Source organism: Limanda limanda, chromosome 12 (assembly GCF_963576545.1).
Source record: "Limanda limanda chromosome 12, fLimLim1.1, whole genome shotgun sequence".
Taxonomy (NCBI): Eukaryota; Metazoa; Chordata; class Actinopteri; order Pleuronectiformes; family Pleuronectidae; genus Limanda; species Limanda limanda.
In genome coordinates this window covers 2,725,267-2,751,889 of record NC_083647.1, presented here as the reverse complement: position 1 = coordinate 2,751,889, position 26,623 = coordinate 2,725,267, and the positions used below count along the sequence as shown (strand labels likewise).

The window sequence follows — 26,623 nt, the reverse complement described above, 5'->3', positions numbered from 1 at the left end:
CTACTGACCGGTGTAGGATCAGCCTAAGTTCCTCAATTTGCGTACTAAGAGTAAAGCATATTATTGTTATCATCAATAGCCTAAGAGCCCAATATGGTGTGTATGAGTTTATAATAATAATAATAATAATAATAATAATAATAATAATAATAATAATAATAATAATAATAATAATAATAATAATAATAATAATAACATATCATTATAAGGAAATATTTAAATAAAGTCTAATCAAGACCTCTGGGAATTTTTATAATTTCCCAAGTAATTTGACGAGGATGTACGATATCGACCAATGTGGTCTACACATAAAGGTCTATGTTTTGGATGTTTTTATGTGATCTATCACAGAATTCATAAACTTTTCAGCATCTGACCAACAATATAAAGGTGACAGAGACCCTTATTTTTCCCAGATGTGGTTGAAGCACACAAAATATATTGATTTAAGCTAAAAAATGACAGTCTTTTGTGATGCAAAACAAATTGTTGAACTGAGAAGTTAAATATTGTGCATGAAACAGATGCTATAAATATGAATTGATATTAATGTGAATATTGTGCATTGACCAGATAAAGTCCCATAACTGCCTTTCTTTGTGTATATTTATGCTCGTACATTCAGCCTTAACAGAAATTGCTAAGATAAGAAATATGATCCTCCTAAGTGGGTCTTTCGGAAGATGTCAGGGTGGTAGATCCATATCAGAAGATATCCATAAATATCAAATCAATCTATATTTTCTCAGTAAGGGTGGGAATTGAGTTCATAACAGTCAAATGAAGAAACTCACCAAACACAGTTCTGGCTGGCACAGATTCTCGATTGAGCCAGAAGGAGACCTGAGAGAGGATGACGGTCATGATGCAGGGTAAGTATGTCTGGATCACAAAGTAGCCGATCTTTCTCTTCAGGTGGAAGTGAGCTGTCATGACTGTGTATTCACCTGAGAACAGAAAGTAAAATGGAAATGCTCAAACTCGGATCAGTCCGGCTCAGTGAGCATTCTGACATACAGTGGATGCTGGTTGGTACAGATGTGAACTCTATTAATAGATTGATTTAAAGGTGCACAGGTGAGCAGGGGTGGATTAATGCACAGGCTGCAGCCTAGGGCCCCCACGTGTACAAGGGCCCCAGATTGGCCAGACTATCTTAATCATTTTAATTTGCATTGACACCTATTGGAGCATATGAAACATTTAAAGAATGAATCAGTATAGATCTAGAACTAAAAAAACGATTTGACAGTGAATGTGACTACAGGTCAGAAGTTTTAAAGATGTTGGTAGCCGTGGTGACGTTTTTAGTGGAGCGAGGACGGCCCCTCAGGGGACACAGTGAGATTTTTGGCCAGCATTATAATGGGAACCTCATGGGAGGGCTGGAAGTTATCAGCAAGTTTGATCCTGTTTTGAATGTGCATATATAAAAAAAATGGCGAGGGAACACCATCATACCTCTCATCAACTTGTCCTCATAGAGATAATGAGCCAGATAAAAGTGACAAAGTAATTTTTGATCAGTGTCGATTAAGAGTCACTTGAGTTGCTTTGCCAGTCCATTGTTGCTGTTTTACAAGATATGGGCATTGATATTAACAACTGCAGAGGCCGGTAATGCAGTGATAATGCAGCCAACATGTCCGGCATTTACAATGTCCGTTCAATGTCCATTTACAAAATCCATGTCCGTTTGGCAGGCAATAAAACCGGGCTTAGAGCCCAATGTCAACCACAGGACAGAGACTTTGAAAAGGCTTGGATACTAGATGGTCAGCACATGCCCAAGAAACAAAAGCACTACATCCAAACTACGCCAGAAGACAAGAGTCACGGCAAAAGGGATGAAGCCAGGACACTCTATTTCTAGATGGACAAACAAGAGATTGCAGTTCTATGTAACATGTGGAACAACATACTGCAACGTTTTCACAAGACCTATATTGGAATGCAGGCAGCCAGGCTTGAAAGTGATACAGAGGTGCAGAAAAAGGACGAGTTAGTGAGTAGACATGCGAGTGGGGGGTTGTGGTTAAACTTTTCTTATACTTTACAAATCTAACAAGCCATCAGCACGCTTTTGACCTACTTATTTTTGCACTTGTGTTTATATACATAAGAGTGCCACGTTTCAACGAGCAACTCAAAGCAGACGTACAAGCATTACGACCAAGTTGTGCCACCATGGCCTCAGCTGTGTTGGGTGGAAACTTCAAAAAACTCACTGGATGGAAGCCCTTGTTAAGTCTCTACAGCCACACACCAGGGTACACCTGGAACGGGTGGATGATCTCGAAAACATGTCCAGGAGTTCTAATTTGAGGATAATTAACATACCTGAGGGAAGTGAGAAGGATCAGGACCCAGTAAAGTTTGTGTCTGATTTGCTTATGGCGGTGACAGGTCCCGGTATTCTCAACAACCCTCTGGAGATAGAGTGAGCCCATTAATCCCTCGGTCCCAGACCAGGAGATGCCGGCGTGGTGAAACCGAGACCATTTATTGTTAAATTCCTCCGTTTCCAGGAAAGAGAAGGTCTTAAAATGGGCCAGGCAACACAAACTGGATTAACGCGGCTCCCAGTCCGGATTCAATCCCGTTAAAAGTTCTCTTTACCTGAAAGGTATAAAATTCCGCCTGCTGCATCCTGCCCATCTGTAGGATTCGTTCCAAAATGACAGCTACTAATTTGACTGTCCGCAAAAAGCCCAGGACTTCCACGGAACCAGCGCGTGCGTTGCTTCCACAGGCTAATGGATGTTGACCAAAATTTGACATCCTAATCTCCGATCTGACAGAGGCCTTTCTTGATAAAATCTAAAAAGATTGGGAAGATGAACTTGGCATAGTTATAGATGACAATGACTGGGATAGTGCATTTACTCGAGTGAATCACAGGACGTCCTGCTCCAGGGTCAATCTGATACAATTTAAAGTTGTCCATCGCATCTACTTTACCAACTCGAAACTCTCCAAAATATCCCAGCGTCATAGATGCATATAATAGGTGTCACATGTCACCAGCAAATATGACACACATGTTTTGGTCTTGCCCTCATATACAAGGTTACTGGACAGCTATTTTCAAACACCCTGTTGAGGCTTTAGAACATGGCACTGACACCGTGTGAAGAGGTGGCCATATTTGGAGTATTACCAGCACATCAAATAATTAGGAGGGATACAAAGATTAGTGCTGCCTGTGCATCCTTGTTAGCACATAGAAGAATATTGCTGGAGTGGAAGTCACCAATTGCACCTATAGCTTCTCTGTGGCTCAAAGACCTCATGATTTTCTTAAATCTAGAGAAAATTTAATAAAACTTGATCACCTGGAAAATTTGAGTCTGTTTGGGGCCAAAAACATAGTTAAATTAAAGAGACTACAGGACAAATGAAGCACTCATCATTGATGCACACTGTCAATACATTTTAACTCATTTACAGTGCTGATTGGCTTACATGCTCTCTTGATTTATCATTTACTTAATCAATATTCTAAGAAGGAAGAAAGGGAAAAAACGTTTTTGGAAAAAGGAAAAAACAAGCAGATGAGTCCACTGAGCCTGAGGGCGAGCTATGATGCCAGATCTCCAGAAGAAATATGCATGTGATCTGGAGGAGGATTTTGTGGACGAAATCAGACAATTCAGGGAATTTCGTAGATATTCTCTTTCAGACCCAGACAAAAACAATCTGACATCAAGAATATACTATCCGCACCAAAAAATTTGAGATGAAAACCATTTCTTTGGAGGTTAAATACAAAGTCTTCCTCCCATTTACCCATTTATTTAATTTGGTATAAACATGCTTTAAAATGGCTGCAGCAAGCTCCCATAACACATCCTACAATCTGTTTAAATACTTAGTCTGTGTTATATGGTTGTATTTAAAATTAAGGATTAAATATCCATAGTGGCTAGAAAAGTGTCTGTCCATATATCTTCCGGTACTTTAATTGTATTGAGTACTTCAGTAGTGTCCTTGGCATCTGCAAGGAGTGATGGTAAAATAAAGAAAAAAAAGTCTATGTATTTTGATACTGGTTCAGTGGGCTGTCCATTGTTGTATTTTGGGTAGCATTTAGAAAGAGGTCATCCATGGATTCTCATTATATAGGGACCTTCACTCATCTTCAGAGATCACACCATTTTCTCTTGCCTCTAAAAGAATCTCTCTAAGTTCCATTTCCAAAGATTCAGTGCGTTTGAATATTTTGCATTTACCATTCATCCTCCCCTTCTAAGTGTTTAAAGGAGCCCATAGTGGCCTTCAGGGCTACTGTAGAAACATGGTCACACAACATGACCCTGATGAGGAGGACCCGCTCCTGATGTAGAAAGAACAGGCTCATTATGAGATCATGAGAACATGATTCTGAGTTCCAGATGATATACTGATGAAAACATTTTTTCAGGTTTTGCTTTGCAAAGTTGAAAGTGCTTGAGTTGGGTCGATTAGATCTGAAAGAGAAGGGAATTGATTGTAAACTTGAGGTAAGGAAGATGGAGAATGAGACTAACCATGTGTTGCTTTGAACGAAATTAGATCTTAATGCAACTGTCTCCCTGCTCTGGCTCAGCGGCCTTTATCAGCACAATGGCTGGGTTTTGATGTAAGTGGAACTACTTCCAGTATTTTTTGAGAAGGGTGTGGATACATATTTCAGAGGGAACAACTTTGAAGTGGCCTTAAAAAACATGTGGACATTCATGATGCAGCGAAAATTACTGTTGGCCTAAAGCTCAGGAGGTTTATGTAGCCTTGTCTCCTAAAAAAATGCCTAAAAACTATGACTGAGCACATTTCTTTATACCTGGCCTGGGGTTGGGCCTGAAGGAGGATTTGGTGCAGTGGTGCAGGTAATGTCACATGACCGTGCAGGTTTCTGGTAAACAAATCCAGACAGATCTGCCAGAACTATTGTATCTAAACCCGGCTGCATGTGAGCCTTTTAGTTCTTGTTGCAGGTGTTGGACCATTCCCAAAATGAAATGATTGTAACTATTATGTGCTTATTTTACTGATGATATCCTGTGTAAAATATCTGTTTCGGCTGTGCTCGGGGGATTGAGTTGCAGAAACTAATGACCAACTTTACGTAACTGGTTTCTGCTTCTCTTGCAGCTTGCCAATGTGTTCAATGTTCATTTGAGCACATACTGTTCTCGGTGGCACGGTGCACTTGATCAATTCCATTAGACCCTCCAAATCAATATTACAGGTTTCTGCTGCTTTCAGACATGAACTATTTCCCCTAGGGTAGCATGTGTGAACGCAGATGTCCAAGTGAGAGCCTTGGTTTCTGCAGACCTGGGCCACGAGAATCCAATTTAAGAAGACAGCGGGGGATCCTCCACTGGATCACGGCGAGCGGGTGGGGGGGTTGGTGATGCCTCTAACATGCGACAGATGCAAAAATAAAAAAACTAATATCTTGTGGTGAAAAAGCGGTGTCACACACATAGAAGACACCGACAAAGATGTGAAGAGAGTTTGTGGTGATAGGAGCTGACAACGATGTCGGGTGCTGTAAACATGATCACGTGATCTCCTCAGCAGAGTTAATACATCACTTCCTTCCTCTGCCTGCTGCGCCTGGCTGCTCCACCCCCTTTTGTTGCTGTTGCGAATGCGTCTGTGCAGAGAACCTCCTGCTGTGTTGTTTGAAAGCTCTGGGAAAACTTTTGACTAAATTCTCCAGACTTTACCCACCGGTCATTTCTGAAACTACTTATGTTTTGGTGTGCAAGTAAAGTGAAATGACATGGCTTCGCTTAATGCAACAGAGGTCACTAAAGAAACAAGGTTGTATTTACTGACATGGCTCACAAGAGTACAAAGTATGCACAGTAAGAACTATATAGGCTGAACAATTTAATCGAAATAGACATTGGATTAGAACTGTATATATTGTTATCTTACTGTATATATTGTTGTTTTATGATTTATGTACAGTGCACCAACCACACCAAGGTAATTTCCTGTATGTGCAAATATACTTGGAAAATAAAATAATTCTGATTCTGATTCTGAATATTCTTATGTCAAAGTTTCATTAACGATTTCAGATATGACCTCGACATCTGGAGTCTGGAGAATCGTAATCAGATTTTACCCTTAGTTTTCTTTTCACACATGCACAACGCAGCAGGAGGTTCTCTGCTCAGAAGCGTTCACAACAGCAACAAATGGGCGAAAGGTGGAGCAGCCAGAGGAAAGAACTGACATACTAATTCCGCTGCTTGGAAATAATTAAAGATCTGCAGTCTCAGGGAAACCGGTGAATATCTGGACACAATATTATCAAAAAGTCTAGAAACTGATTGGGATGTATCTATTTAAATACCATAGAATTTGATCAAAAAAATAAATAAATCATCAATTTGTCGAACTTACCACTCCCAAGTTGAGCAGGTCTTACTGGTGACGATATACTGAAATTATTCCCTTTATATCTTGTTTTCCTGGCATGGGTTCAGATCAGCAAACCCGCTGTCTATTTTTCTTGAATCTAATGCAGGATGCTCACCAGTACTGGATTTAATGGTCTCCTTCCCCACACTCTGGCCCACCAAATCATACTGGTTGAGTCTGGATCCATCAGCTGCAACATCCACTGACTGGGAGGCATTACGAGTCCAGAGGTAAGTAACCTCTGTCTTTGTGTAGGCATCTGATGGGGAGAGAGCAAGGGAATGTTAGCTTAGCATTTTACTAGCATTAGACAACACTCAGTCAGAGTAGTTCAGTAGGCCAAAACAGAGAGATCTTTTAGTATGACTGAAAATATAGTGTCAAACCAATATAGTCCATTGGCTACTTTTTAAAGGGAAATATTTCAGTAGGCCTCAGCACTATGCACTGCGTGTGTGTTTCACCTGTTTCAAAGAGAGTTAAGAACCAACAAAGTACATCTGGGTACTGTGTCTCAGGCACAAGGAAATATGAGCAGTACCCAACCACTTCATACAGTCTGTGTTGGACACTGCAAACATCAACATGTACATGTAGGTTGTGGTTGAAAGTAGAGTGCTGTCATTTATAATGTGGATGATGTTAATCTGATGACACTTACAGCTGCCGAACTTCAGAGGACACGAGTGAGAGTCCATGGGAAAGTCTTCTAGGTGCATAGGACACTCAGCTTGGACCGTGAGCCTGGCAACACAAGTAAAAAAAATTGTCTTCTCTTAATCACAGTTATCCTACTGTAAGGGAAGCCTGGTTTAGGAATAACGTTTTTTGGAGACAGATGATGTATTTAGCATGACAGGTATGATATGTTTTTCCCCATGCCGATGTTTGTTTTGAACAACTGAAGCTGTATCTGCAGGACTTCCGTTTGAGTGGCTGATTACAGGGTTCCATAAATAAACAGGTGTAAAGGTGTTGTTATCTCTTATTAAAATAAATGAAATCAGGTACCTCATAGTGTAGAGCAAGGTTCCATCATCCATGATTCTCAGCAGCTTGTTGGGCATCGTCATATTGTGGGCAACGGATTTCTTGCCATTGTGGAAGAAAGTGTCAGGGGTCCAGATCTTACTGGCCATCAGGTTGTTGAGAGGGAGAATGTTCATTGGTCCATTAAACTTAAGGCGCTCATCCTTCCATCTCTGACGGAAGAAAACATCTATAGTGTACTCCTGAGAGACAGAGAGAGAGACAGAGCAGGGGAGGTAGTGCGAGAAGGAACCCAAAGACCAGTGTGAGATTATGTTGACTTGGGGAGATGTGAGTTAATTTCATAACCTTCAGGTGTCAGTGAAACATAGGCTACCAGTAAAAAATCATGTAAAATACCATGACACTGGTATTAATAAACCTAAATGGAAAAAATTCTCATTTTGAGAGCCACTTGAATGATTCAATGCATGTTGTTGCTCTTTGGTCTGGTAGTAATGGAACAGGAATAAACACTGCCTTTACACACAAAGTCAGATGTCATAGTGCAGTGAACAGTTCTTTGGAAACTTCTCAATCTGATCTCAACATATAATACTTCTCATATCAATGCTAAATGGAGTCAGGTTAAAATCATATCTATATACAAAATAATAGAAAGATACACTAATCTTATTATACTAACTGACACTAGTGTCGCCAGCGATTTGAACCTGATTTTTGAATAATTCTTAGTCTAAACAATAACTGTCCGGAAGAGAGATTAACAGACATAAATGAGCCTAAAAGAGGCTTTCATATTGTAATGTTACAGGAGGACAGGTACGTGATTGCCGTGTTTATTCAGATCAAGAGGTTGCTTTCCTAATTTCACAATTTCTTTCACTAAGTTCACAATCAAAAGATAGATATGGATCAATTTACTGCTAAAATCATGCACCACCACTCACTCCAGAGTCACCTTGGAAAGTGGCTTTGCCATTCATCCATTCACATACACCTTCTACACATAAGGCAGTGCATCTATGTGTAGCCATTTCTCTGTTACACAGCAATCACATACTGCTTGAACAGCCATCAGGGGCAATTTGGGGTTGAGTGTCTTGCCCAAGGAACCTTCAGCACGGGTCTTCTGTTTAATGGATGACCCACTCTATCTCCTGAGCCCGATAGAGTGCTGGCTAGGTGATGATGATGTACCATTTTCTGTTACTGCTGTGGTGCCTGGATTTGGTAAAATGGGCTGATGTGAGGTTCACTCAGGTTGTTATCGACACACACCATGCTACGTGTTTTCAACCCTACAATGAACACTTCACAACAATGCTCCTCCTTAATGGAAACTGTTTAGAATGAATCTATTGAAATGATAGTCCTAAAGCTTTGTATTTGTCATACGGCAATAACCAACTGTTGGATATCATTATCACGCATTGCTTATTAACATAACAGGAATATCCATGGTATACTCTATTAGCAAATTATATAAACAGCAGAATCAAAATAATGTCAGTATTAGGTTGCTATTTTGCGGCATATATGCACATGTATTTGAGTAATACCTTTGTAAATAACAGTAAATTCTTTGAAATCAAATGCATGTGATGGATTGTGTTTTTAAATCAGACAAATCGCTGCTGTCCTGTTGCAACCTCAGCCTTCAAGTGAGTTTGATCTTGGTTGGCCAAGTGTGACACCTGGCCAGGTTCTGTCCTGTCAGTCTCAGATCCAGCTGTTTCCACAGGCAAGTGTCAGCTATGATTTACATCAATTTCACTAAGGCCTTCAGTCCCTCCAGCAGAGTGGAAACATCTCCCTCGCTTTGTCTCTGATTACTCCACAGTGAACCACATTTCCACTAGGGACTGCATGGAGTTGTTTTGTCATTTGCCATCTAATAAAGAGTTTATAAGATGTCTGTTTGAACTATCCCTTCTTTCTAGGTCCACACACACAACCAATAACCCAGTCACTGATATTATAAATCCTTAATTATATTGGTAGGAGCATGGTAATGCATATATTATGAGGGATTATTTGTCAGGATTGAAGATGATGAAATGAGATTTTAAGAATGATAATTTATGGGATTCATAAAGTCAAAAGTAATGGGACTAAAATTACTTAAGAAAAATTAATTCAAAAGCTGAACAGACTGAAATACTAAATCATTCAACAGTCTATAACATCCATATAGGTCAAGTCCCTGTAACCTCAGCTTAAAACACATTTCTTATAGATGCCAATCATAGATAGAGATATTAAATATTCCATACAGGCTTGCCTCGAAGGAAAAAATGTAGTTGTCTGTGTTACTGTACAAAGCAACAACATAGATATTCTGTGCCATTATGCTATTATTACTTATATATTTTTTTTTCCATTTGTAACCAGCTGTTGCCATTGTTTCTCTTCACCTTAACTCTACAATGTGTCTAGTAATTGGAGTGAAAAAGTCTGCGGAGTGACTGACCCCTTCAAGTAATTACGGATAGTAAGAGCCCAGAAAATGTATAAACATTAAAACTCAGGTGAAAGACCATTTTCTCTCTTTACTCTTCTATGAAAAACAATGTTTATCTGTCTATGACACAAACGTATTAACAACACTTCCTGAACCTGTTTCAAAGTAAAAGCACTCAAGTGTTTCACTTTCTGAATCCATTAAGTTATTCATAAATACCATCCCTGTGGTGAGGATCCTCAATCATCCAGGTCAGGGTTCCAAGTAAAGATGAATCGAGGGCAGTTGGATACTTTTAGTCTTCAAGATGGAGGTTAGTCGAACTGAAAAGATACATCTTCAAGTATCTAAAACCTTTAAATCAGAGGGATGTTTCACCTTTCATCATGATGATGACCCTGAGCATGCTGCTTTGGGAAAGATCTCTGGACGTCCTAGAATGGGCCTATTCACAGGCCTGACTTGAACCTCATTGATAGGGACATCTATACAAACCAAGGAAGATGAAGCACACAGATGCTTCAAATCCAATCTGAATTCCTTCCCCAAAAGAGGATTCAATCATAGCTCCTGTAAAGCTAAAATGAACAACCTTGTGCTTTATGGATAACGGACTACAATGGATAATTTATTTTAAATACAATAGGATTTCCCTTACCGATCATAAATTCCTCTCCCATTTGGTTGCTCTCATTTGTTGAGAAGATATCACATTCAGTTGCTATTAATGCAAGTTTGACTTCACCAGAAGTATTAAAAATAAAGGATTTGAGAGTGTCTTCATCTGTGGGATTGTGTATTCTACATACAAAATTGTTACAAAAAACAGGTGTTTTAGCATCCTGAAGCATCTCACCGTGTTTTTGCTTTTGCATTATTTGTGTGAGAAGAACGTACTGGACATTTCTATAAACCGGCAATGAGAAACCTTCACAAACAACAAGGCAGAGGAGCAGCAGGGGTCGTCTAATCAATCAGGAAGAGAAGGAGTGAGAAGAAAAGACAGGCCAGACAGGACATAATAATCCAGCATTGAGAAACCTTCACAAACAACACGGCAGAAAAGCAGCAGGCAGCCGTCTAATCAATCAGGAAGAGAAGGCGTGAGTGTATGTGGTCGCATGTCGGTGCACGTGTGTGTTCCTGTGTGGGGGATGTGTGGATGTATGACAGTAAAGCTATCAAAGGCAGAGCAAAGGCAGACACAGGGGTGGAGGGAAATTATCTGCAGCGAGTTTGATGGAGACATGGTATGAATTAAACATGAGACCTACTCTCTTTTTTCTTTCTTCAAGAAGGTGCTGGCTCAATCAGCCACTTCCCTCCCACCGGCCCTTGCTCCTGTGCCACTCTAATGTTTGAGAAGAGCCAGGTGGGGGTGGGGGTGGGGGGTTAACCACTGGGATCGTGATGTAAAAACCTGGCAAAGCTTTTAAAGCAGGAAGCTGAGTGTGTATGTGTGTGTGACATACAGTTTAATGTGCATTTTCATGAGCTGCATCAGTTCATTGAGGAGTGTTGCTGTCAGTATCTCAGTATTTAATGGAGACCACTTTAATATGGTTTTAAAAAATCAGTATTTGACCGTTGACTTTTAAATTTGATTTTTATCAGGTCTGTATTAATAGAATGTTACAAATGTTCTGTTGCATGGAATACTTCTTCTGGTACACATTGTTAAAAATGCTCTGGCTTGTTTTTGATTTTTTTTTTAAACCAATAAGAATCATCTTAGGTCAGAGATGCAAACAAAGTTTTCCTAGATTTCCCAATATTTTTTTGGAATATTTGCATGAGGGGAGGTTATCACAGTCATATAATGGCTAATACCTCAAAGAGATAACACCCCAAATAACTGTAAAATATGTACACTGAGTATATAACTGCACAAAATCCAAACGTTGCCCTTTTCAGTGTGTATTGAAGATAAGTTCCAGCTCTTATTGTCTCCACTAAGGGGATTTGTTCACAAACAGGCTGGAGGCAGTGGGGTAAGAGACTGTCACCTGAGACTCATGGCAGATGGCAGGCTTATACCCAGATTCTACATCTGGTGAGTGATGATTTGCAACATGAGTCAAGAAATTTTTTTTTCTTTTCACTTTTTTGAATTCAAACTTTTTTCTAAATGTCCTCATAATAAAACAAACTGTCTAGGAAACAGAAAAGGATTATAGAAACGGATGCAGAGTAACATACTCGCTCAGCAGCTGAACCGCTCGCAGTCTCTCTGCTCACAGGCCCGGGCCACGCTGCTCACCTCAGCTACACATGATGGTTTAGGAACCTGCTGGTTTTCATGCTAACAGGTAAAAGCAGCCACACAGCCTGCATGACATGTGTCCTGTAGGTTGTTGCTGGCTGTGTCATTGGCTTTTAGACCTACACTGAACTCCTGATTCTCCAGAGGGGTGGATGTTTGAACAAAAATGTCAGAGTGAGAGCTTCCAGATTATCTGCAGACTTTCTCCATCTGGCCACCTAGTATAAAGTCTACAAAAAGCCAGGGGAATCCTGACTTTTGACGTGAGAACACAGCAGTGGATCCCCCGAGGATTCACCTCCAGCTAGTTGGGGGGTTGATGGTGCTTCTAACACCGGACAGACACAAAAAAAACAATGTATCTCTCATTGAAAACGTGGTGGCACACATGTAGAAGATGTCAAGAGAGTTTGTGGTGATGAGCGTCTGTGCGTTGTCAAGAAAATCAGGTGATCTCTGCAGCACAATTAATACGTCACTTCCTGCTTCTGCCACCACCTCAATGCAGAGGACTTGTTGCTGTCACGAACATGCATCTGTACAGAAAACCTCCCAATGCGTATTGCATGTGTGAAAAGCAAACAGGATTAATGATATTATTATCACTTGCAAACTCAATGGTAGGATTGGTCGTAGCAGCGCCGCAGTAGCAATGCATGATGATCAAAGATTCAAATTCTCACAGGTAAAACATGAGACTCTTGAGGAGTCTAATGAACGATATGGAGTCAACACAGAAAGACATGATAGCTGCACTTAAAAAATGTATCTGCATGTCAGGCTGATGGCGGCTAGAGACACCAGGTAGAGAGTGTTCAGCTGTGACTGCCTGTGTTTTGTCACTCAATTTTCTGATACACTGGAGATTGTTGAGTGATGTCAGCATCTACCATCTAATTCCAGAAATGACTGACTGTCTTTCCGTATGTCTGTCTGCTGGACTGACATAGACATTCACAGGTGTTGAGGATGCTAATCTCCATCATGACAACAACATATCAGCAGAAGAGTTATTAAATATGAAACTAGATGGTCTGTATTTATATAGCACTTTTGTAGTCTTGATGACCACGTTTATTATTATTATTATTATTATTATTATTATTATTATTATTATTATTATTATTATTATTATTATTATTATTATTATTATTAATGAACCTATACAAAATTGTCAGGCTGAAGATATTCACATTGTGGAGCAGATTTTCCAAGAGAAATACTCTTGTTAAATTCAAAAACTCCAGAATGCTGTATTACTGTATTACCACCCAACACTTTGTGTTACTGACCAGTGGCAAGGCTTCTCTTCTGGCTGCGACTGGGGCAGCCACTTCCTCCTCTGCACGTTGGGTCAATTTCTGAAATTCTATATTTTGCCCTATAACAGCAGCATAAAATATTACCTTAATCACACCAGGAAGCCACCACACCAGTTTTACATTGTATTATATATATATATATATATATATTTGTCAATATAGGCTGAATAGAGACTGCAAAAAGTAGAAAAATACTGTCAAACATTTTATCATAAAACTGATTTAGTTAATTAAATACACCGGCATTTTAGTGTCAGCTGCTGCTATGTGAGAAAATACTGGTCACGTACTGTATCCCCAGAATCTTTAAACACAGAAGTGTGTAGGCGCATCATAGTTCACAGGCAGCTGAGTGGTGCACAACTGATAAGAAGAATAATGGGGCCATTTCTCTCCCTTGTACTGAGCACTGGCTGATTAATCAGGTGATAACCTCTTTCAATCCCATTACACGCCTCTTGGTGTGGAAAGAGAGAGAGCAACACAGGCTGAGAGGCAATTAATCAACCCTGATGTTGTAAAGAAACTCATGTTGGGCCAAAATGGGGATCAAACTAATAACTGTGCTATTGTTAGAGCTACATTTAACCAACAAGCCAATTCTCATATAGGCTTATGTTGGAAGGGCAGAGGGATGCTTGTTACACAGGGAGATAGTCCATAGGCCTGTAGTAAGTGCCACTGTGCACACATGGAGCTCCACACAGTGATGTAAGTGTGTGGATAAGGCTGCATGCCAACAGAGTGTTACTATATATTAAGCACATTAAACACTGAGTGGGTTATGGGAAACTATAAGAGAAAACAGATAAGAGGACACAGGGAAGCTGCTGCATATATCCTTTACTGCCAATCCATTGAGAAAGAGCTGTGGAGGAGGATATGGCTCTTGCGACGTGATCATGGGAGAGGTCCTTCTTCGCTGCGACATATGCTTGAGTGAAGGCTTCCCACAACCAGGGAGACAGCCGATGTTTAGTAAGAGGCTTTCCCTGAAAACGTTCTGTAATGCACAAACAGCTGCTGGGCCTGTCTGATGGCTGCTGTGCGCGCCCACATAATGAGACTGTGCGCACGCCGGGCAGAGGCGAGGAGACGCTGCCTTCATCTCGTTACTGTGAGGGGGAGGAAAGAAACCCCTCCAAGGAAATCACTCTGGATCTAAAGAAGGAGGTTAAAATTCTAGGCATGAAGGCTCAAAGTTGCTGTGCCCCCGTCATCTCAAACAAGGTAAGATGGGGAGACAGTGCATATAAATCACCTCATCTTTTAGCTGATGTCAATGCTCTCATGGCAGCAGTGTACGTTTTGACCATAGACAGAGCAGGATTTCTCTCAACAGTTTGAGGAACGTTAGCATATGTGATATATGATTTAGGATCTGTTCTGCTCTCCACACACCCTGCCTAAAAAAGCAGAGCATTTTGATGTACAAGAGTCTGTCGTGGAAGGAGCCTTATGCCCTGGATACTGTGTATAACTGTGTGGTGTAAACCTAGGCTCTATGAACACAGCTGTTCAGGGGCTCAAGGTTTGGGTTCCGCAGGAGCTGGCCTATCACAGGCTGCTGGGGCACCATGGGAGCTCTGGAGCTGACAAAATCAATGACAATAGTTTTTCCTGGATACGAAGCATGAGGCAAGTAATTAGAAGGAGAAGGTGTAGAGGAGGGGTCTTGGGGTTATAAGTGGTGAGAGATTGCATCCACCCCGGTGAAGGCCTCTTCTGCACAATCACGTAGAACCATGTGTGCACTTTGTGTTTTCCCAGGACCAAAACAGGAAACACTGCTCTCCCAAACTTTGGTGAGTCATGGATTAATCTTCCACTCATTGTGGAGTGCCCAGCATGCCCCTGATCAAAGACCCGATTTGCACTGGTCATGGAGGTCGAAGTCCATGGGGAGGTGCAGGGATGTTGAATACCCATCTTCTATGTTGATTCTTTTATTTACTGGAAATAACGTGCTACAGAAAAAGATGGGACCAGAACTTGTTTGATGCAGGGGTTATATAGTGTACTACAGATGGACCTGATTGGGGCAGTATTATATCCTGTGGAAGGTTATTTAAATACCAATAATAATGTGCAACCATTCTGTGGGGGAACACTTTACACTTTAAACTGCACACACTGAATAAAGGAACAAAAACAATCAGAGTAAATTCTAACTGTGATGTAAAATCACTTCTGAAACAGTTTTAACTTCCTAGGTGTTAATAACAGAACAGAAACGTAAAACTATGCATGTGTGCCATGAAGACTTTCAGTTGCTGTCCATAAGAAATGTGTGTGATTGCCTGTATGTAAAAGAAAAGTAAGAGAAAACCTGGGTTTAATTCAGAAGCCATCAGACTGGTGAACGGTAACAGTTAGTGCTCAGTTTACCATGATGAATACATTTCCACGTTATACTTATCCATCCTCGATTAAGTATTTTGGAATTTAATTTATTTGTTTTTTTGTATTTCGTACAATTCTTTAGATTGGTTGACATTAGTCTTGTCTTTGTATGTGGATGAATTGTCTGTGCACTTGTTTTTGGTCCTGCCTTGAATTGTCAGTCAGGGGAATTAATGGACATTTTGTCGTTTGTGTATGTGATACAGCATGATCTCACACCAGGGTCTTCCATAGAGACGTCTCCCACACTGATGAGAAGGAGGGGGCCTGTGGGTATAAGGGAAGAGACCTCACCTCTGTTCTTGGCTCATTTGTACTGTACATGTCATTCAGGTGATTGTACTGTGAGTCCATCTGCAGTGTTAGTGACCTTCTGGCAAAGTCGGGCAGCAACAAGGTTGAAGTCAATTGGATGTCGGTTGTTGAAAATTTCCAAAATTGACAGAGATAAAAAAGAAAATCCTCCATTTACAGATAAATCAGTTAGCTGTTGGTCATTTGGTTGCTTATTTGGAATTATCTATAATACAAGCTAACATTACAATGTATCATGATGTGACAGTCTTTTCCCATATAGACTTTAGACTACATAGATCTGACAATTTGAATCTATTTCTCTTAGCACCGTTTTTATTGTTGGGATACTAGGTTTGCCTGATCTAGAAAGAAAACCCAGCTGACCAAGTGCGGGTGTCGGGCTTGGTTGTATTAGTGTAACTAGGGTTGCAAAATTCCGGGAATATTCAAAGTTGGAAACTTTCCATGGGAATTAACGGGCAATAACGGGATTATACGGGAATATACGGGAATTAACAGGAATTAACAGGAATAAACTGGACATTTTGTGGATAATTTATACTAACTGTATTTACCTTGTCATATACAGACATAAATATAAAAAAATTGTTTTGTTATAGGCTGATTTGAGCCCTGAGGAAACTTTGGGCACTTGACTATATGCTGGATCTATGTTGGATGGGGTGAAATGTCTCCACACATGAGATGAGTGCACGTGGCATTGTTCTGTAGAATAAGATGAGAAAAAAGTTTGTAAACAAACACTAATGCAATGCCAGAGATATAAATAGTTAGCCAAACAATTGGAATCGTCTGTAAAAATATTTTACAATTGATGGATAAATGAATAGAAATAGGCCAAATGAACAGATGAAAAATCCTCAATAAGCATGCTAATATGTTTTCCCCAGTAATATCATTGAAACTTACCTGACTAGTCCTGCTACTATACTGGGAATTATCTGTGCATGTGATGGAAGAATGCACAGTGGAGGGTTGAAATTCAACGTGCAGTGTGTGCTGCATTCCATACATCTTTAAAATAGAGTTTTGAATGATATTTTTATTGCTCAGCGTTTAATTTGCGTAGTTTTTTTTTTTCAAAATTCCCAAATTCCGGAGCTTAACTTCCCATGGAAAGTTTTCGGAAAGTTTCCGGAAATTTACCGGAAACTTTCCGCCCCTTTCCACCCCTTAGTGTAACATTATTACAGTCATAATGCAACATACAGGACTACAATATGTGCTATCTTAATGCTACATCAAACTCTGTGCTTAGCATCATGTCAGAACATGATTTACGATGGACAGCCAATGTGTGATAATGATCATTAATATGTTGCTCCATATTGGAGATGGGAGAGGATAATCAGATCACATTGTAATAACACAATATGACCCATGCCCCATGCTGATGGGTTTCCAATAGCAACACGACAAGGACAATGCTCTGTACATGAGACATTATCTGCTGGATGTGAAATTACATGTGAACTGGCCTAGCAGGGGAACCTTCTCATGAAGGACCCTGCCAGCTTCGAGGCACACTGGACAAAAACCTGGTGTTTTGCTGTCCTTGCACTGTAACTCTTCTGAGACTACACCACAGTGACAGTTATAATGTTCTTAATGTTAAAGATTAGTATTATGATTATTTTCAGTTGTATAGTAACTGTAGGCATGTCATTCTTTTGATTGCTTTGATAGTGCTGGGATATTGCTTTTTGTGCTAATAGACATTGAATGAGTTATTAACGATACACAAACCAACAGAGGTCTCAATGGAATGAGCAAGATTTCAAACTTTGCCTGAATATTGGTTATTGATATTTCCTGCATACAGGAATCAGTTTCTTTATGAGGTATACCCAGATGAAACATACGCTGTCTCACACATCTTATAATGAATGTTCCAAAGTGTTGAGTGTGCATTTACAGCTAAATGTAGTAGCGGTAATGAGGCAAATATGAGCCAATGAGAAGGAGGCCTGCAGATCAGAAAGAGGGGCAAATCAAAATGATGGCTTGTTTCAAACTCCCAAAAGGAGTGGATCAAAACTAGCCCAGTTGCTTCAATAGGACCATTTATTAAGATTTCTAAACATTAGTCCTGCTGACAGATCCCTACTCTGTGATCTGGTCAACACCAGCTCCTGGTTTTCCAACAACCAGCCTGAAATCCAGCGGTCTACCAGTACAGCACCGACACTCACCAGGTGAGTGAGGTGTTCTACCAAACGCACATATGACCAGACTTTTATCCACCTTTTTCTGCTTTTTATAAAATCAAAATCTCTTACAATCCTTGTATTTTACAAGTTGTCAGACAGACATGTTGCCTTTGTCAATGACAGACTCTCATGAGAGTCTCGACCTAAGAATAGTTTTATAAGAGTTTGATGACGCTGTGTGTGGAAGCAACAGTGTGAGTAAATCGATACATGACTAACAACAGGCCATCAACCGGTTCATAATAGATGATACAAAATGATTATTGCAGCCAAGAGAGTTCACAGTAACAAAATCGAATCATGTGTGTTTGAAACTTATTTGTTTGCAGTTGAGGCTCTCAAGGGTTCAAGGCCATTTATATGTGGCTCTGTGTGTGTGTGTGTGTGTGTGTGTGTGTGCGTGTGTGTTTGTGTGTGTGTGTGTGTGTGTGTGTGTGTGTGTGTGTGTGTGTGTGTGTGTGTGTGTGTGAATTTGTGTGTTTCTGTGAGTGTGTGCAGTCTTGGAGGATGAAGTGATGTGTTTGGGACTTACCATATCTGTGTCAGACACTGGACCAAAGCTGGTCACATAGATGTCAGTCTTCACTTCAGTTACTCGGTCTGTGAGGACAAAGGATGGCATTTAGTGTTGAAAAACCTAGTACATGACAGAAACTAACTTTTTATGAATTGTTTTAAAATTGTATTTATTTAGCCAATATTCACAAATTACAATTTGTCTCAATTTGTCCTTAACCCTCAACAAGAGTAAGGAGTAATTTGTCCAAATCCTGATATTTAGTGCTCAAGATGAATCAAGCGCCACAAACACCACAAGAGTATCTTTCATTGGACCCAATATCTTCAGCTTGCAGCACAACTTTTATGGTATTTATTTCAACTCCAAACCAAAACTGATATCATCTCTTTCAGAAACATAGACAACCTTCTCCAACTGTATTAAATGTAAGACTAGCAGTCTATGTGTACAATTGGTGTCAGAACCAGAATTTGGATTTGTTAAAGAAGATGTTTAGATGAAACGCAAGCCATTCATAATGTTGCTGGATGTTGTTTCACACCTAAATAGGCAGTGAACACAACAATGATGTATTATGATCTTAAACAATTATCATTGTAAAAACATTTGCAAGTTATCGGAGCAATTTTCGACAACAACCTGATAAAAGTCAGACTAATATTTTCCTTCTCATTTCCTTCTTAAATTTAGTTTCTTAGCAGTTTGGCAAAGGTCCATCCCAATTTAGGGGTATGTACCTACTGGTGTACCCCCCTGAAGGTGTCAGGGGGGTACAACATCTACTGTTGCCCCCCAACAGTAGATGTTGGGGGGCAGGCAAACACCTACAGCAGCAGAGGGTGAAACAGAAAATAAGTCGAGCATCCGTAAAGGGGGGAAAGAGAAAAAAAAAAGGTTAAACAAAAAAAGGCCTGATGAAGAATTAGCTCCGTTCAGGATGGTCCGGGGGGGGTCAGGTTCTGGAGCACAGTGATTTACGACACTGTTCTTTAAAAACTCCACCGCAGCACGGACAAAGGACTGTTTGAATCCCTCTGAAGAGCACCTCAGCCGAACAGGGCTATTACTAAAGAATGTATTAATTCATTTACACACCCTGGAATACATACTGGCAGATAGAAAAACAAACCGTAGTTGACTGATTTATTGTTGCTGCAGGTAAAAATAAAGGAAATAGTTTTAGTGAGTCCTTTAGCTCCTTTGATATAATTATCTGAAGTGTGAATTGAACTTCTGCCAGTTATAGTGCTCTCTCCAAATCAGGGTCTGTTCTCTGCAGCCACACTATGAGGTATACGTGGGGCTGCACTGAGCCCGTCTCAGGTCATCTCTCTTTTTTTAATTGTGCATGGTAGCCCTGCATGGATCCAACAGTTTGCCCCCTTGAGGACCTGTGGAATGGACAGTGAGTTTAAAGTAACTGCTGCCAGAGAAAATGAAATAGATAAGATAAGAGCTCCAACAGTGAACCTGAGTACTGAGCTGAAAGGAGGAAAAAACGTATCTCTGGAGCTGAGAGAAACTTAAAGCATTGAGTGATCATTTTCAGCCTTTCAAACAAGTCCAGATGATACACTATTATTAAAAAAAAATTGATTATAGCTGGTTTAGGACTCGTTTACACATACGCACAATATTTCAGAGGTGAACCTTCGCCTTGTATTCACTTCAATCTGTGAGAGCGAGGAGGTGATTAAAATACTTGCTTTGCAAATCACAGTGTTCAGTTCAAGTATGTGTGAGCAGATCACATAGTAATACTCGAAGGCCATTTTCTGATCATGTGAGTAATTGTCATGTTTGCCATACAAACATCGCTTTAACGACTCAGTCACAGAGAAAATTGCACCTCTCTCAATTCTCCATTCTCTTCTTTGTTCATCCATAAATCAAACATCGGTGTCTGAAGCTGCACGCTGGAATAGGCTAACGTTGCGTTCCCTCAGCTTCATTATGTTGATGACTCTGTTCTTAATGTCACTGAAATATAAATGCAGAGCGAGGTGCCACATTTCATCAGACTGTCGAGGAGCACTACAAACTAAGCTCTGAGGGATTGCTGTGTGTGGAGGTATGTTGCTGTGATCTTTCACTCTCACAGTGTCTGGGATCATTTACTCTACAACTAACACAGAAAAGATCAACTCCACAAGGATAAAGTAGGGTGCATTTCTCAGTTCTCCTCCATGTCTTTGAGCTGTACTTTGAACTCAACCCACAATTCTACTCCCACTCTCAACACAATATTAAGCTGAGAGCAACTCTCAAGGCTGTTGATACCCACACAACCACACAGGATTTTCCACAGACACACAAATTAACTTGACACTCAAAAGAGAGACAACACACTTATTGGATCCTTAATCATCTACTGGTAGTTGGTAACCTAAATTGTGCAGAAGACCTTCATATCTGTAGGGATACTCAGCATCTTGTCCTTTGGTCCAAAATGAAAGAGACATTTTTGAAAAACAGTAGGTCTTGTAAATCTGGCAATGCAATGCTTCAGGTCAGCCGTTTTCAGACTTGACCTCTGGAGAAACTCCGGTTATTTGGGTCTGGACATTCTCTAGTTTGCCTTCCACACCTGAGCAACGCAGTGGGAGATTCTCAGCACGTTCACAATAGCTACAGATCCACTGGAACGTTCAGGTGTGGAGATCACATGTTTTTGTTTCAAGCACATCGTCACCAGTGTCGGATCTTGTGACCACAAACTCTCGACATCTCCATCGACGTGTATAGCACCACTTTTTCATCCGGAGAAATTTGTATTGTTTTAGTTGTTTGCATTTTTGTATCTGTGGACAGAGTTTCCGCGGAGACTCTGGAGGCTCTCACATTTACGTTCACATATGCAACACCTGCAGAGAAGCTCTGGAGGATCTCAGGTTCAATACATGTCTGAAAGCAGCTTATGAGGAATATTCCTATCTCTCTCTTCAGGTTTTTTTGTAATTCTTCACTTGTCTCTAGTTCATAAATAAAACATGCAGAGGGGAGTAAAACATAGAGAATGCATTTTGCAACACCGAACTAACTGAGTGTGACTTTCATCGAGAACACTGCTTTCCCATTTAAGGTCTGCAGAGATTATACTGTGAAGACAGTTAAACTCGTTCCTGTTTTCAACTGCTTTCCCGACACTTTCATTAGGTGATGTCCCACCATTATCCCTCTTCACACACATCATCATCTCTTTAGTTTCCCTAATGTTAAGCTGAAGGTTATGATCTCTACAACGACTAACAACGTTGGACATCTCCCTCCTATTTGTCGACTCATCACATTTAGACACTTGTCCTGCAACCACTTTAGATTCATCAGCAGGTTTTTATACTTTTACTGAGTCATCATCAGAGGAAGCCAGTCGTCCTGTCAAGCCCCAGTTTTAATGTGTAAGTGACTGAGAAAGATTTGAATACAGATTCTTCTTGTTATGCAGCACAACCCAAACCTGGTGTATTTGTGTAACGGGACACATGAAGGTTTTATGTTGTTAAGTAAGTGAGCTATCAATCATACAACCAATATAATGAACACCAGGTATTTGAATACTTGGTACATCTTTAAATACCACAATCAGCTCTGCGATTGATTCTCCCTTACAAAGATACTATAATGAAACAATCTCAATATATGTTTATGCAATAATGATCATATGATAATGCTCAGCTTTTGCAAGCTTTCTCCGGAATTTCCTTTGTGTCTGAGGTGGACACCTTTGAATATAATGCAGTCAAGTGCAGCACCATCACTATGAATTGAGTGCTCACACATTTAACTGACATCTTTATGACACTGTCAACAGAACCTGAGCGTTACAGGCATGACAATAAATGTCATGTTGTATCAAATTACATTAAACTGTGGGAGTGAAGCTAATAAAGTGGGTGCTGAGTGTATGTTTGTAATTTAATTATATTACGGAGAGGCCTTTCTGTAGGACTCCTGTAGAGGTTAAGTAAGAGGATGTCCTGTTTTTTAATCTGATCCTGTATTTGCTGTCGATGCATTTCCTTTATGTTTGCCAGCTGTACTGACACATGTCTGTTGTAATGAAAAGTGCAAGTGGTGCTTGTCCACAGCCTCTCATTACTCATGTCATATTCTCTCTCTCTCACTGAAACAGACAGGTGTGATTCACAAATTAATTCAGTTAACTCTACTTTACCAGTCTTAAGGTTCTTGAGGCAAACTCAAAGTTTTCTGTGCACATCTTTCGAATTAAAAGGCCACCAACTTTTCCTGGAAGTTTTTTTTTTTCATGTTTCACTCATAGAAGCTTAAAAGTCTTTGATAGAAAGGGAAGAGTGGAAGTGACTCATTTACTTGTTGAAAATAGAAATTGTGCTTGAAAAAGAAAGTCTTACCTGACTAAATTAATATTCAGTGTTCTCGTTTTAATTTTTAGGACATTTTGCATTTACTGACAGGACCGTTCCAGTGTAAAATGGGGAAAGACTGTAAGATACACAGCAAATGGCTGGATCGGAATCAAACCTGTGGCAGCTGCCTCCTCATGTTGGGCACCTGCTAGCTCACCAGGTAACACTGTGAAGCCATGTAGTCTTGGCTCTAAAAAAGGCACTTGAGGTGCCTCAAGTTGCGCTTATACAAAGTCAATACGTTAATATGTTTATCACCACTTTTTGTACTATGTAGCTTTGCGGTGCATAGACACCTTACAACCTCAGGTTAGGGTTTGCCTGGTTTCTTTGGTTCTTTCGATTGCTGAGATAAAATCCTCTGGTGTACACCAAAGAACAGTCTCTGAACACGTCAATTGTGGTCTGTAAGCAACCAAGCAGCGCACAGCATGAATTTATGTCTCATCTATTTAGAACATTCTTCTGCTGTGTGGAACTGTTCAGGAGGAGATTTGTGTAGGTGATGTAAAGTTAGAAATCTGTTTGTTATCATGGTAACCCACATGCACATCAGCACTTAAGTGTGGGAACTTCACCATGGTCAGACAGTCAGATGCAGTTCAAACTGAATATTCCTATTCTTTTTGTCTGCAATTAGATGAGGTGTGAAAGCACCACAGCTCGCAAATCCAATGCACATATTTTCTGTCATTTTATAAATGATAAAATGATGCATTTTCAAATCAATCTGCAATTTAAGGCCAACTATGGAGGCAATAGTGAATTATTATTGCCTCCATAGTGTGCCTGGAAATGCAGTCAACACATTGGGGCACACAGGCTTCCACTTTACATTTAAATTTTGTTAAAAACTTAAAATTTACAACATAAAATACCTTTGCTTCTATTTGTTCTACTTACAAAATTGTTAGAAAAACACCTAAATTTGTTCCATAGCGCTTTCTCTTGATCCAGTTGGAGAAAATAACTCTGATGATGATGTCAGAATGATGTCATTAGTGTTATGTCAGTTTACACTTGGTGACTTCAGAGTTACAAACTTCAGGTGCAGACTTTGGCAGATGTAGGCCTATATAGGCTTTAATTATGGGAAATGTAGGATCCAATGTTTTAGGGAATAATAACAAGGTATCTCAATCTGTGTCTATTTCATTGTAAGGAGAAGCACTCTAATGGTGCACATACAGAGATATGTGTAAGTCTCCCCAGTCATACCTCCCAGGCCTGGTCTCAATCTGTTGTCATATCCATCCAGCAGACTGTCCAGGATCTTGGTGAAGGTTGTGATGTCGATGGTTTTACGTGTTGAATTGGAAGCTACTCTTGACCTGAATAAAAGACAAACACAAAGCAAGAAGAAAAGAAATAGCTCTACATTTAAAAGAATAGATTCAAGCGATACAGGGAACTTTAGGTGACAGCCAAAAAGAAGCAACTTCTTGAAATAATAAGTCAAACCATTGTTCAACACTCATTGTGATGTCATTAGATAAAGAGCAAGGTAAGTTTAGGATGCGTGGTTTGATTGACATGCCTGGTCTTCATTGATGAACAAACTGTTTGGCTCATGCCTACTTGGAGGATCATATATCAGCAAAAAGAGTAGCATGCACATTGTTTTGATTTAGTTGTGTTCTTATCCGCTCTATTGCTGTTAAATACAGCTCACCGGAATCTGCAGTCTGATATACAGTCGTTTTGTTAGTTATTGTTTATTTTCTTCGTAGTTTCCAATTGTATGCACTTCATATACAATTTCAGCTTTAAGTATAATTTGTACACTGCATTGTATTTCCTAAGTAATGCAAAGCTTTCAATTCCCCTGTAGATCTATGTTCCAATCCTAACCTATGGTCACGAGCACTGGACCAAAAGAATGAGATTGAAAATGCAAATGGCCACCATTAGTTTATGCCTCAGGAGGGTTCAGAGTAGAACTACTTCTCCTTTACGTCGAGCTTTACGTCAGTAACTGCTGCATAGCATTCCTCTAATGGAAGTGTAATGCTCCTTGTGTTCCCCTACTTGGCCTATGACGAATTAATATTTAAGTGACAGTAAATCTTTAATTGTTCATTAAATTCATAAACGAGTTAAACAGGCAATGCATGAACACATTTAATAGAGTTTAATATATATATTTAAAATATTTTAACTGGCATAAAATAGCCTCCTTGTCTTCTGTGTTAAAAGATGCAATGTGACAGTTTAATGCACAGAGATTTGACTTCTTAAAAGGCCAGTGTGTTACAGATTTTCTGCTTTAACAATTTATAACATAAGTATTAATCTAACGGGTCATAAAAGAGGTGGGTTGCACTACAGCAGATGAGAGGAGACGATATGGGGAAATATGGACACATAAATCTCCTTTGTTTTCACTCTCTTTTTAGATTAAAAGATAACCTGGGCGATATATGATATTTGACATGTTTTCTGTCCGACAAAATGAATAATTTTCATGGAGGCATAATCATACTTATATTCACATAAAGGGATGAGGATTTTAACTTTCAGAAACTGTTCAATTGTTACTCCCACAATCTCATTAATTCAATCAAGTGCATAGTGATGGGTCACAAGGAGTCAATTGCTAAAGTTATATAGATCGATCCTTTGCGTATTGTTAAATCGACCGAATTGATCAGAACGTCTTTTTGAAACGTAAAATACGACAGATAACAGTGTGTCACATTTCATGTGTCGCATGCAAACAATCCTTTAATTGTCCTATTTATCCATGAGATCTGGCAATTCACTTTCCGCCTGGAGTTGGAGTGTACAGAGCCAGCATTAAAAAGGAGCGTGTTATTATAAATCCTCATGTAAACACGGTTCATTCATGTCAGTGGGGCTTTGTCTGCAGGGATCCACAACCTCTGCTCGACTAAACTCTCCGTCAAACAGCCCTTAACCCGAGAAGAAGCCAGAGAGTCGCGCCTGCTGCCTCTGTGCGCCCGCTCCGTGCATGTGGCGGAGCGGAGCGAGTTTGATCCTTTTCTCTGTTAAAACACACATCACTGACACAGAACTCACCGGGTCTGCCACAGTAAGATCAGAGAGAGCAGCACAGACATGGAGTAGGAGCTCCATCGTCCTCTCATTGCTGATGCCTGCAAACAAGACGGGAGAGCAGAGCACGGTTCAGCTGTGCCAGTTCAATGGAGCCACACAGGAGACCAACATGCCACTGGTCCAGACTCTTCACACCGGAGTTCACTCCATCCAACACTGGATCCAATTGATGCGCCACAGTGACATCCCTCCTACCTGAGACGCGACAGGTGTCCCCGAGGTTGCCAAGAGAGACTGGACTGCG

At 40.1% G+C, this 26,623-nt stretch overlaps 1 protein-coding gene across 1 annotated transcript in view; it reads right to left on the bottom strand.

Annotated features, from left to right (window-relative positions):
• The window catches only part of gabra2a (gamma-aminobutyric acid type A receptor subunit alpha2a), a 33,053-nt gene extending 6,645 nt beyond the window's left edge, over positions 1–26,408 (bottom strand). The window contains exons 1-7 of the mRNA XM_061082806.1: positions 26,341–26,408; positions 24,520–24,632; positions 18,926–18,993; positions 7,435–7,655; positions 7,085–7,167; positions 6,539–6,682; positions 795–947 (exon numbers count right to left, since the gene is read on the bottom strand). Of these exons, the coding sequence (XP_060938789.1) occupies positions 795–947; positions 6,539–6,682; positions 7,085–7,167; positions 7,435–7,655; positions 18,926–18,993; positions 24,520–24,632; positions 26,341–26,408 (850 nt within the window). The remainder of the gene's footprint in view (positions 1–794; positions 948–6,538; positions 6,683–7,084; positions 7,168–7,434; positions 7,656–18,925; positions 18,994–24,519; positions 24,633–26,340) is intronic.
• Between the last annotated feature and the right edge of the window lie 215 nt (positions 26,409–26,623).